Source organism: Canis aureus, chromosome 23, assembly GCF_053574225.1.
Source record: "Canis aureus isolate CA01 chromosome 23, VMU_Caureus_v.1.0, whole genome shotgun sequence".
Taxonomy (NCBI): Eukaryota; Metazoa; Chordata; class Mammalia; order Carnivora; family Canidae; genus Canis; species Canis aureus.
In genome coordinates, this window is record NC_135633.1 from 22685204 (window position 1) to 22698014 (window position 12811).

The 12811-nt window shown below is 41.0% G+C and overlaps 1 protein-coding gene across 1 annotated transcript; it reads right to left on the minus strand.

The window, feature by feature from the left end:
- Positions 1 to 10216: 10216 nt before the first annotated feature.
- Positions 10217 to 11158, minus strand: LOC144295366 (olfactory receptor 52H1-like). Its single transcript, XM_077867754.1, has one exon. The coding sequence runs from the start codon at positions 11156 to 11158 to the stop codon at positions 10217 to 10219; it is 942 nt and encodes a 313-aa protein (XP_077723880.1).
- Between the last annotated feature and the right edge of the window lie 1653 nt (positions 11159 to 12811).

Consider the following 12811-nt stretch of genomic DNA (forward strand, 5'->3'; position numbering starts at 1 on the left):
TGTTGTAAGTCTCTCTATAGACCGCATTTGCTATCATCTGTATCATCCTTCACTGTCAGGTCATTTGGTGAAGAGAACAGAGCAGATAGATGCATCCAAACTTACAGAAGCCTCTGATGCATGCATGTATGTGCATACACACACGCGCACACACACACACACACACACACACACAACTGCAGACTTAATCCCATCCTTTAGGTCAGAGTGGTGGGTCTTTGTCACACGTCTGACCCAGAATTTTGGAGACAAGAGTTAGCTTGGCCATGCTCAAATCAGGTGTATAGCTGTCAATCTGTCTGGATCTTTGTCATCCATTTGACGGAGCATCTGTGCAATTCTGGTAACCATGACCTGGGATTCTATGTGGGAATCACCCCAGAAAGGAAGAGACTGTCTCAGTGTATGGCTCCTGGAAACTGAGCCCTAAGAGCTCACCCACCTCTTTTTTTCTGTCCAATACCTGGTTCAGGCCACACCCCTCAAACAGCTAACACTCACCTAAATCATGAGATTTGGGCCACACGGGAAGAAGAAAAGTAGTGCCGACAGCCAGCTAGAAACTCTGCAAGAAGAGCAAGAAGCAAACAAAGAAATAAGTGAAGGAGAAAGCAAGGGATGGTCGAAAGATGGAATCCCTGCTCATTTATTATTTCTGGCCAATATTCAATTTGGGGAAGAAGTAAATAGATAGGGCCTGAGGGACCCTGGCATCCTCTTACTCTCAAGGGGAAAGTGTGAAGAAGTTATGTTAACCATGCCCAAGCCTGGGAGTTGATACTGCCTCTGGATATTTATTATTTTGCATTGCACATGAGCCCGCATGCCTGTGGGAATATGGCCCTGCACTTGTCCACTTGTCACATCATCTAGCTTCAAGCTCTTGCCCCCTGACCCCACTCCTTGGATAAAGGGCTCAGACAAAGCACTTAGTATCTGTAAGAAGGTGATAATATAGTACCTACCTCTTGCGATTATAAAAGGGTTGACAAACTAGGTTGACGAGTGCTTGTGAAAATGTCTAACACAGCAGAGACTCACCAGACGTTTCTTAGAATGATCACATGGCCCATGTCAAGATGTTCTATTGCTCTTCAAAGTGGGGCCTTCGTAGGCTCTGCAATGGATATTCATACCTCCCTGCCTCCCTGTCCTGGGAGAGTGGTAGGTATGTGGCTGTGAGCATTAATACTAGAAAACAGGATAGTTGATTGTCACCATCTCTATAATTGGGTAGGAGTGAAGCAGACCCTGGACGCTCTTTCCTTTGATGCCTTAGTCAGTATGTTCTCATTGGAAAATCCAGTGGTTACCATTCTGTAATAGCTTTGTCTGAGCCTCCTTTTTTTACTTGAAATCCGTCAGTCTCCAAAATGCATCCACTACCCACCCCCGTGCCCATTCTCAATGTTCCTAGGCTCAGCAAATGTCACCTCACTACTCAGGAGGAATTGAGGGTCTTTTTATAAAAATGTATTGCTGTTCCCTCTGAATATCTCCTCAAATTCTCTCATTGTCTAGCTACCTTCATGTCTTAACTACATCACACATGGCTCCTACCTACATCACTTCTTATCTACATCACTCTATGGCTTCCTAAAGGATCAGCTTATTTCTCTTGTGCCCCTCCCCCACAGTGTCCCCTCTACACACTGCTCTTCCTACCATGTATATCTGGTCACACCCACCCTTTGCTATATCCCATTTTGTTCTCATCTCTGATTCCTGGCTCCTGCTGCCTTTTGGTAGCTTAACTAATCTTCATTGGCAACTTTTTCATGTTTTCCTTAATGAACTCAACCCAAATGAAACACTAATACCACTTTTACTGATAAAACAAATATGAATAATAAAGTATCTTCCTGCGGGAGGTCTGTTAAATGTGCCCACTGACAATGTTAGGAGCTTGGAGGACAGGTCTCAGTTTGAACCTAAGAAGCTCTTATCCTCCCAATTAGCAGCCACCTTGATGTGGTTTGAAGTGGCGTTGAGTTCCGGAGCTGAGGGCGAAGAAAGAAGGAGATCTTGAGATGTCTTCTGTGCAGAGATGTGGTTTTCTTAAAGCATAGGGACAGAACCTGTGGGCAAAAAGAGCTGCTGCCCTGGGATGGTGAGGAGTTACTGATTATATAGTTCTCGGGAGAGTGGGTGTTGGTCGAGGTGGGGGGTAGTAAAGACAGGGAAGTTCCAAAAGGCTTTTCATGCTCTAACACAGACTCGCAGGATACCATATGTCTTGCTGTTCTCAAACTAAGGTTGTTTTTCCCTTTCACAAGGCATTAACATTAAGACGGTTGGGAATTTCCTGGAGGAACATTATACTCTGCCTGCCTCAAGTATTTTTCCATGGGCTGAGGTTATAAAGACATTTAATTTCCCTACATTTCCTTCTGCCTGTGTTTTTCATATATCAATCCCCTATGAACAATTTTGACAACCTTAAATCTTTAAGGTTGATGAGGGTGGAAGGTCTTATTCTCCATAAGTTCTTCCTACTTAATAGAGGCATAGAGATATCCCTACCTATGGGTCAACACTGATCAAATGGGCGATTCATATAGGAGTTCCCAAAGGCAGTGACAGCCAATGCAAGGTAGACATCATATATGAACCTCCTTGAGTAGAATAGATCATCTGTAGCTAGAAGTTTGGCACCAGGCAGGAAGGCACCAGAAAAGACAACAAAAGAAGGTTTAGTATTATAGTAAGAAATAGAAGTCTGAATAAAAAGACCTGATAGTTGACTAAAATTGTCCTCCAGTCCTTTATTGTTGTTTGAAGAGAAATTTGAGGTCTTCCACAGGTTCACAGGAATAAGAAGGCACATTAGTTTGCTCATTGGTTTCATGTGAAGGAGATAAGGTTTCATTCTCTATATATGAGCCCATGAAGAGTGTCCCTCTAACTCTTTTGCAGTGAGAGTACATATTATGACCCAGTAGGGGCCCTTCCATTTTAAAGTTAAAACCCCTGCTGTATTAGACTTCCAGTCATTTATATGGTGGTTGCTAGTGACCATCAGATTAGTTTTAGGGAGGATATGTTTTGTGTGTGCATTTAGAGATTTATGAATTCACCTGGCCTCAAGGGAATAATTTAACAGACCATTATAATCTCCATATATTGACAGGTCTACAGTGAGAAAGGGCTTTTCATAGAGTAATTCAAAGGGACAGAATCATATTGGTGGTTTGGAGGCAATCTCACTTCTGAGAAGCCCTAATAGTAAAAGAGTAGTAATCCAGTTTTCTTGAGTCTCAGTGCTTAGAATATAGTATCCAGAAAGATGTGTTATTGACACATTTTCTGTCTATAATAACCCTCCATTTAAATCAGAGATAACCAAATCAGTACTAATTCATTTGTAAAGCAAGTCTAATTCTAACAAACTTGGCCTAATGATTTATATAAACTCGGTAAGAATAGTGACTAGTCATATAGGTCTTTTAGACTCTGTTTTGCTGATATTTTTTATAAGGAATCAGATTGACCTTTTGGTAGTCTCTCCATGCCAGAAGCCATGCCAAGTACTTGCCATCTCACATTCCTGCAATACCTATAGATTTGGGCAAATTCTTCTTCAAGAGGTCCCCAAAGTATCCTAAGGTTCTTGCACTTGCCAGGAAGTGACATTCTTTACTCACCTGGTAAGGTGCTGGCAGCTCTTAAGAAGGCATCTGGCCAACCTTTCCAAAAGGCTCTATTGTCTTCATGCTTCATAAAGTCAACTTTAGCTCCTTAGAGCTGTTTAGCTGTATCTGAGTCTATGCATTTCTCTCAAATATAACATTACAGTCAAAGCCTGGGTAAAATAACTAGTGTTTCCAATCGTGTCCTGTAATGAGATTCAAACAAGAGTCACAAACTATACTCATCTTTTTAAGCTCATTTAGTTCCATGTTACTAATTCGTATTTAGTCTGAATGCAGCTTTTTAGGAAGTTGTGGAAATACCAATTTTAGCTTTAGGACTTTAAAGGTATCAAAAGCCTGCATTTGTCAAAAGCCCTTTTGATGAATCTCCTAAGATGAAACCTGTGTTGCAAGAGAATAAGAACTATAACTACAAATGACAAAAAGACTCAAAAATGGACGTGGTTAAATATCTGATGAGAGGTTACAATATAGCTGGCAAGGAAATCATTATTTCTGTGACACATAACACTTCAATAATTAGAACATCAAGTAATGAAAAAAAAAGAAGATCAAATAATGGCCTTATACTAGAACATATTAAAACTTTATAAATTGCATATCATCTCTAAAATGGCATTTACCCAAGTATAATCTAAGACTTATTAAGCAACAATAAGTGCTTCCAGAGCAACTTGACATACCAAATAAAAAGACCTTATGAGTCAATGTGACTTTCTTTACAATTCAAATCTTGGGGAAGTTTGTTCAAAAACCTCAGAACGTTTTGAAAGCACATGAGTAAATAAATAGGGTTACAGATCATTGCAAAATTGAACTTATTTATTTAACCAAGGTGGCAATAAGACATTTCAAAGGCAATGTATAGCTATATAGTTGTTAGCAAAACTGAGCTCCTTTAATATTGAGACGTTTTAACCAAGAAAACAGAGAACTGATAAAGATAAAACCTAGAACCTGGTTTTCTGGGCAGATAAAAGAGAAGGAAAAAATCTCTGTTTACCTTTTCTTATCAAGTGCAAACGATTTAAGAAAACTTTTTCCTTTGAACTGAGAAAAGTAGAATTTCAATCTTTCCCCAAAGTACTTTTAAAATCCATTCATAAAAAAAAAAAAAAAATAAAAAAAAAAAAAAATAAAATAAAATAAAATCCATTCATGTCAACCTAAGTCCTGGTCACATATAAAATTCCTTTCTAACGATTTCCCTTCATAAGCATTTTACAACTTTTTTGTTCAGAGTTGTTTCCCTTATTTCCATCAGTCTTAATTACATTTAGCAGAATTTTAACTCTTAGAAACCTTAGTGTCCAGTGAAAACTAAGTAGTAACCAAGTGTGAACTCTTACACCAGAATTCCTTAGATGGCAAATTTATCAACCATTTCAGCACAAAACATGTTTTCCAACAGACTCAAATATCCTTATTTCTCTGCAATAAGTCAAAACTTCAAACCTACTTTGGTAATCATTGCTTTAGTATTCCATTCTCTTTGGGAAAGACCTAGATATCCAATTAATTCAATCCAAATTTATCACCCAAGCAAAACTTTTTATACAGTTTCAGATGACCAAAGACTTTGCAAAGCTATCTTAACAATTACCCATGGAAATGTTGAGACTGAAGATTATCATTGTAAATCATCCTTTTGCTAACAACTTGCAACAGAGATAACACCAGCTATTTGACCTTTAGTAAAGCTTATAGAATAAAAAGTTTCAATTAGTTTAAATACTGAATTATGTTCCACCTGGGTCCACTGAAAAATCAATTGGGAAGGGGGAAACTGAGAGGGGAAAAATTAGAGAGGAAAACAACCCATGAGAGACTCTTAACTCTGGGAAACAAACAAAGGGTTGCAGAGTGGGAGGTGGGTGGGAGGATGGGGTAACAGGGTGATGGGCATTAAAGAGGACACGTGATGAGAAGAGCACTGGGTGTTATACTATGTTGGGAAATTGAATTTAAATAAAATAAAACATTTAAAAAATCAATCAGTATGTTCCCCACTGCCAGTTTTTACCTGGGGCACTGGTGGGGACATGGGAGGTGATAAGTCCAGGAGTGTTCTTTCTTCCAGGAGAGCAAGGGGAGGAGGAGGAGAAGCCACTGGTGGGAGAGGCACCAAGGATGATTTAGAAGCCAATTATGAAGGCCACACCCATGGTGATACAGACACAAGAGGAAAAGAAGGCAGAAAAGGTGAGGTGCTGCCAGAAGACAGAGAAAAAGGGTTCCCGGTTCAAAACTTCATCACCTGGAGTAAGGGACAGGTGGAGCTAGGAAGGGAGAAATAGGTAGGGGGCTATGGGATCAGGCTCACAGAAATCCCCAAAATGCTGAGATGTAAGGAAACCAGAGATAAGGGAACAAACCAGACCACTCTGCCCTAGGTCTTTTTTTGATAGTCATCTGTGACAACAAAGAATAACCAGACCCCCCAAAAGAGAAGCCATTAAAGATGGTATCACCAGTCCTTACTCGAACCAAGACGTCACAGAATGCTAAGGCCATAAGCTCTCTGGTCAGTTCTAAATCAAAGACTATCAGAAGAGACCCACATTGGCAACAGTCAGGACCCCCTCTCACCCCTGAGAGCTTTCTCTGTATCTTTGCTTAATAAACTTCTATCACTTTATTCGCTCTCTTTTGCCCGCAAGATTCATTCTTCTACTAGGTGAGATAAGAACCTAGCTCTCCTGCTTCAACCTCAGAGATGACCAGTCACCATTTTTTTTTTCATAAATCCTGCAATCTGAATTGTTTCCAGTGGGTTAAAGAGCATCCCAAGGCAGAGTCTTTAGGGACTGAAGAGAGAAGTTCTATTACCAAGAAAATCTGCCCCTCCAACTCCCATTACCTGTGTGGTCTCCCGCCTGCAGGATATGTTAGAGGTTCTTGATGTCAAAGTGACCGGAGCCATCCCTCAACAAGATTGCTCTGATCATCGCCTGCCCTGAAGGCCTTGGAGGAGGGAGGCTTGCCCTCTCCTGCTTCCCCTTTGCATTCTAGACTGTGATGTATGCCAGCATATGGACCGAGGATGCCTTGCTGCAAAGGCCCTGCCATGAAGGCCATGTTGAACCGCACGTTCTAAACCCATGGAAACACTAGAAAAGTTTTACAAGATCAAAGAAATCACCCAGTTGTGTAACTTAAGTAGTTAGTGGAGGATATTGACAGAAAACAGTAAAGATTTAAATCCATCATGGCTCTAAGCAACATTCCAACATATGAAGTCTTTTCAGCCAACTTCCCTAGGAAATAGTCCCTGGTTGGGTTTTAATTCAATCAGGTACTGTTTAGGCCGGTTTCTAGGGGAGGTCTCTCTGCCAGAAGCAGCTAGAACAGGGATGGGGAGGGGATCACATTAGCCCAATGAGGAGGAAACCCCACACAGGACTCTGAAGATTGGCAGCCATGTTAGTCACTTAGGAGGCTGTCCTGTGCCCAAGACAGGCAACTTTGTATAAAGACAGGAATAAAGAGAGGGCATCAAGTTTCTGGGTCTTATTACTGATGTAGTTTCAGAATGTAGGTGAGGTGAGTTCTGGAGCCCATGGCCAAGAAAGAAATCTTGAGACATCTTTTGTACAAAATGATGGTTTTACTAAAGTACAGGGACAGGACCTGTGGGCAGAAAGAGCTGCTGCACCAGGGTTGTGAGGGGTGACTGATTTATATCATCAGTTGGAGATTACAATAACTCCCAGGACTTGGGAGTTGGAGATAAGGAAAAAGGGGATAAGTTCAAAAGAACTTGTACATCCTAAAGAGGACCTACAAGATCCTACATGATCTTACCATTGTCAAGTTAAGGTTGTTTTTCCCTCTAACAAATCATTAACATGAAGACAAGTTGAGAGTTTCCTTCTGAAAGTGAGGTTATTGGTAATATATTTTTCCTTGCAAATCACTAAGACATCTGTAAACTGAGGAAGATTCGTGTCTGGCTGGGCTGTCATCTCTATTATGTATTCGTTGTTCCTTCCTTTAACTTTAGGGCAGCCAGGAGTGCCTAGGAACGGCACACATACCCCACCTGGTTGGGGAGGGTTGCAGGGTATCAGCTTGTGCTTCGTCCTCAGCATGCCTTCTGCTACCTCATCGTTACCATTCTGGCTATTGTACTATAACTTCCAGCCAAGCCAAGCTTTCTCCTCCCCATAGAGTAGCCCCAGCCTGGAAGCTTGCAGCCCAAGCAATCCACATGAAAGTGTTCCATTAAGATCATACCCCTGAAAAACCCCTGGAGAGGAAAGTACTCAACAAGTTTGCACCACGGGTCGAGGACACGTAAGGTGGTTGATGTGATTTTGATGTGACTTGAATAGTAATGTTTGGGGTCCAGAGCAGATGGCCAAAAAAGAATTCTTGAAACACCTTCAATGCCAAGGTGCTATTATAAAGCACAGGGACAGCAGTCCTGTGCGGAAAGAACTGTTGCCCCAGGATCGTAAAGGGGGAGGGGAGAGGAGTAAAAATGAGGGAAGTTCCAAAAGGACTTTCATTTGCTAAGGAAGACTCCAGAGCATTCTGGAGGCTTTGCTACTGTAAAACTAAGGATGTTTCTCCCTCTAGCAAGGCAGTAACATTCAGACTCTTGGGAGCTTCCTGGGAATCAGCATACTCAGCCTGCCTCAAGTATTTGTCAACGGGCTGCAGGTTATAAGGATATTTTATTTTGTCTACATTTCCTTCTGCCTTTGTAGCCACATCAGGTCCTCTTCCTGAACCATGCACTCTTCCCAACCCAATTTGACTGGCTTCTTCTTATGATTCCCAACTTTGTTAGGAAAAATATCTTTTTTTTTTTTTTTTTTGCTTTTACTGATTAGAAATTTAGGATGTTCTAACAGCTCTATACTGGGATGAGAGACGAAAGAGTTGCTTGAAACTATATTCTGCAAGAGTATGAATAATTACCGGTGCCTTCTCTCTACGAGCTCTCTGATGATACTCCCTTCTGTTCTCATAGCAGGAGAGGTCGCTCTTCTCTGAACATCTCACTGTCTTCTAGTTTATATTCACTACGGATTATGAAACTGAATCATGATTATCTCTCACGTAGACTACAACTTAATTCTTTACCCTCATGTAATAAAAGCATAGGAACACTTGGTAGAGGGAAAGTATATTAATCCTTTTCTTATTAAAAAAAAATCTTCATCACTGCTTTTTTTTTCTCTGCCTCCACTACCTCCTGTACTTACTTCATCGCATCTCTATGTATGGTGTTCAAAATATATCCAATAATTCTGGAGGAAAATATGTGACTATTGTCACATAGGAAAAGAACATACACTCAAACTATAGTGTCTGTGTCCACAAAAGCAGTCTTACTTATTACAATTATATGTTGAGAGTTACTGTAGAATGATGAATCTAATCCTATGTGAAAAGGATGGGAAAGCAGTAGAAGTAGAGAAACCATGTAGAACTCTGGCATTTCCATTGCAGAGGAAAGTGACAAGTGTGGGGATCACTATGGGGAGAGAGGAGGTCCTCACACTCCCTGGGGACTTGAAGAGATTGTATAGAAAGAAGCAACAGGCATTGAGGACACCTTGGATCTGGGAGAAAAGCAGACATCAACTACCCTTGACACCTGGCAAACACCAAAAATAGCTATTCTTTAACATAGACTGAGTGACTCCCTCTGACCCAATTATAGACATGCTGGATTTGAAAAGAGAATCATACAAATAAAGAGACATGTTTAGCATTGGACGACATCTCTTTGAGGTATGAAAAGGAAGAAGAGACTTGGGCCACCGGTTCTTCCAACTGCCTGGGTTTCAAACCCACATCTTATACTGTATGTACTTTTCCTTCTAATTGGCCATAGGAAGTTAGCATCACCTTTACGTTTATTCTTAGGGGCCTCTGACCACTCATATCTCATTCGACTTTTCCAAGATTGAGTGAAAAATGAGCTTTAGGTTCCCGATTGCCTTCTTCCTTTGTCCACAATAAATGCCTGCAGTCTTAACTTTGATTTCATGATTATTTGCCACTCATTTGTATGATAAACATTCCCTATGCACCTATTACGTGCCACAACCTGTGCTTGAAGCTGTCTAGAAATGGATTGGAGTAACCAAAGTAAAAGTCCCAAACCTCAGCGTCATCACAATAGAAGTTTCTTGATCTTCAGTGATGTGTAAACAGCTAAGATCTATGGAGCTGGATAAAGATTATTCAGATTCTGTAGAAAAATATTTGTCATGAAAAGGAGATGCCATTTTATTATTTTCATTAAGAGTTTTGTAATTACCTCATAGCAATAAGAAGAAATTGCAAAATATATATACACAGTTGCCCAGACACAGATTACACTTTTTTGTAAACTGAATGAGTAAGTAAAAATCTGACCAGAATTACAGGCAAAAAAAATAAAATTAAAAAAATTAAAAAAAATAAAATTACAGGTAAAACCACAGCTCTGATTACCAAATAATTTTTTCATCTGTGTCCCTTCTCTGGACCTAGGGCTACAGATTAGGTTTCTAAGCTAATATACACTAAGAACTTACCCTGCCCACCCAGATTTCAGGCCTACATCATTGAGTCCCACGAGGGAAGAGCAAGAGAACAACTTTGTCCCAGATACTCTTGGTCTTTACTCCGTAGACAATAGGATTGAGTGCACGTGGCATAACTACATAGAGGTTGGCAAAGAGGATGTGAAAAGTCCGGGGGACATTATGGCCAAAGCGATGGGCAAGGATGGAGAAGAATGCTGGTATATTGAACATGAGGATGACACAGACATGGGAACCACAGGTGCCAAGGGCCTTCTGGCGGGCATCTCGGGAGGGCAGGCGGAAGACCGCACAGAGGATGAGGGTGTAAGAAACGGCAATGAGAATCACATCTGAGATGACTGTCATGATGGGAACACAAAAGCCATACCAGATGTTGATGGAGATGTCAGCACAGGCGAGCCGGGCCACACCTATGTGCTCACAGTATGTGTGTGGTATGATGCGTGTCCCGCAAAAAGGTAGACGATTTACAAGAAAAACACATGGAGCAAAAATGCAGAAACTTCTGAAGGAAATTCCCACAACAATTTTGAGAGTGGTCCTGGAGGTCAGAATAGCGGTATATCTCAAGGGGAAGCAGATGGCCACATAGCGATCAAATGCCATGGCCAGGAGTATAGCTGAGTCCAGGACAAAGCTATAATGCAGAAAGAATAACTGGGTGAGGCAACCAGGAAAACTGATTTTCTGGGGACCAAGCCAGAAGACGGTAAGGGATTTGGGGACACATGTGGTAGACAAGATCACATCTGTAATGGCTAGCATGGAAAGGAAAAAGAACATGGGTGCGTGAAGACTCCGCTCCACGGCAATGAGGTAGAGGAGGATACTGTTGCCCACAATGGCCACGAGATAGATAAAGCAGAAGGGGATGCTGATCCAGGCGTGGTACTGCTCAAGGCCAGGGATGCCCAGGAGGGTGAAGTCACCTGTGTTGTAGCTACTCAGGTTGTACATGGCCAGGGTGGTCTCATGAATCGATCTTGAGTCTGAAAAACAAAATGTGTATAGTGAACCTGAGAATATTGTATGGTAATTCTTCCTGCACTCTCTCCTTCCGGTTAGTTCTCCTCTTTCCTATCTGCCAAGAAAGATACTCCCAGTGCTCATCTCTTTAAGAAAGATTCCCTAGACTTGATACCCAGTAGTCGTCCTACCCTTGGGCATCTGGAATCTCTTCAAACTGCTATTCCCATTTGAATACCAAAGACTGTATACTATTGTATAAAAATTATATTAATAATAATGCAATTATTTGATATGTTGATTTGACCAGAGAGAACTACAATCTAAGTACATACAGAGAAAGAAACTAAGAAAAGTGGGGATACAATGGGAAAATAACAGGATAATTAACAATGACAGACTCCTACTAGACGTCAGGCTTTACACAGTTCATCTCATTTAGAATAATCTTCTGAGTAAGTATTTGCATTCTCCTCATTTGTTTTTTATTGTTTTGCTCTAGAATCCAACAATCTGAGAGAAAATTTTACCTAAGATCTCATTTTGGATAACTGGCAGAGCCAAGGTCAGTACAGTCCACAGCTAAAACTCCACCACAGCTGTGGTGCCAACCAGGTGATTGCTCAGGTGACACACTCTTAGATGCCAGGCGCTGAGAAGAGGCCTGGGATGCAGGGAAGTCAGTGGTGGAAAACCTAACACTCAATCTGCAGTGTGTCCAGCACACTAACCCTACGCCAATTGCAATTACTCTCCTGATTTCCCTTACACTCTACCACCTGGGATTTGCAGACCAGAATGTTCTCTGAGACTGAGGTTTGGTGCCTCATCATGGAGAATGATATGGAAATGGATATACACAGTTCAGCCTCCAGCCCCTTCTCAGCACTGAAAGGGGAATCTTTAAAAGTGTGCCCTTGTTTTTTGTTTGTTTGTGTTTGTTTTTGTTTTTGTTTTTAATTGGAGTTCAATTTGCTAACATATAGCATAACAGCCAGTGCTCATCCCGTCAAGTGCTCCCCTCAGGGCCCATTACCCTGTCACCCCAACCCCTCACCCACCTCCCCTTTCACCACCCCTTGTTCATTTCCCAGAGTTAGGTGTCTCTCATGTTTTGTCACCCTCCCTGATATTTTCACTCACTTTCTCTCCTTTCCATTTATTCCCTTTCACTAATTTTTATATTCCCCAAATGAATGAGACCATATAATGTTTGTCCTTCTTTGATTGACTTAGTTCACTCAGCATAATACCCTCTAGTTCCAACCACATAAAAAAAAAAAAAAAAAAAAAAAGTTTGCTCTTGGTAAATACAGAGAGGACCTCTAGTGGAGGAAATATACAATTGACACATTTAAATCCCAGGTTAAGATAAAAGCAAACAAGGAAATTCCGTAACATAAAAAATAATATTTTGGAAACTTTCACAGTACTACACAAGTTACAACTTTACATGAAATCACTTCTATAATGCTCTTAAAAACTCTATGATATAGGTAATAATGTTGCCTACATTTTCAGGATGCAGAAATGGAGCACAGAGAAGGTAATTTATCTGCCAAAGGCCACAAGGTAAGCAAATGTTAGAGCTACAAATAAAACCAGCGAGTCTTTTCTTAGACTCTCATGTGAGAAAGATAATTC

Coding starts and splice junctions, on each gene's coding strand:
- LOC144295366 (XM_077867754.1), bottom strand. CDS start 11,158: ATGTACAACCTGAGTAGCTACAACACAGGTGACTTCACCCTCCTGGGC.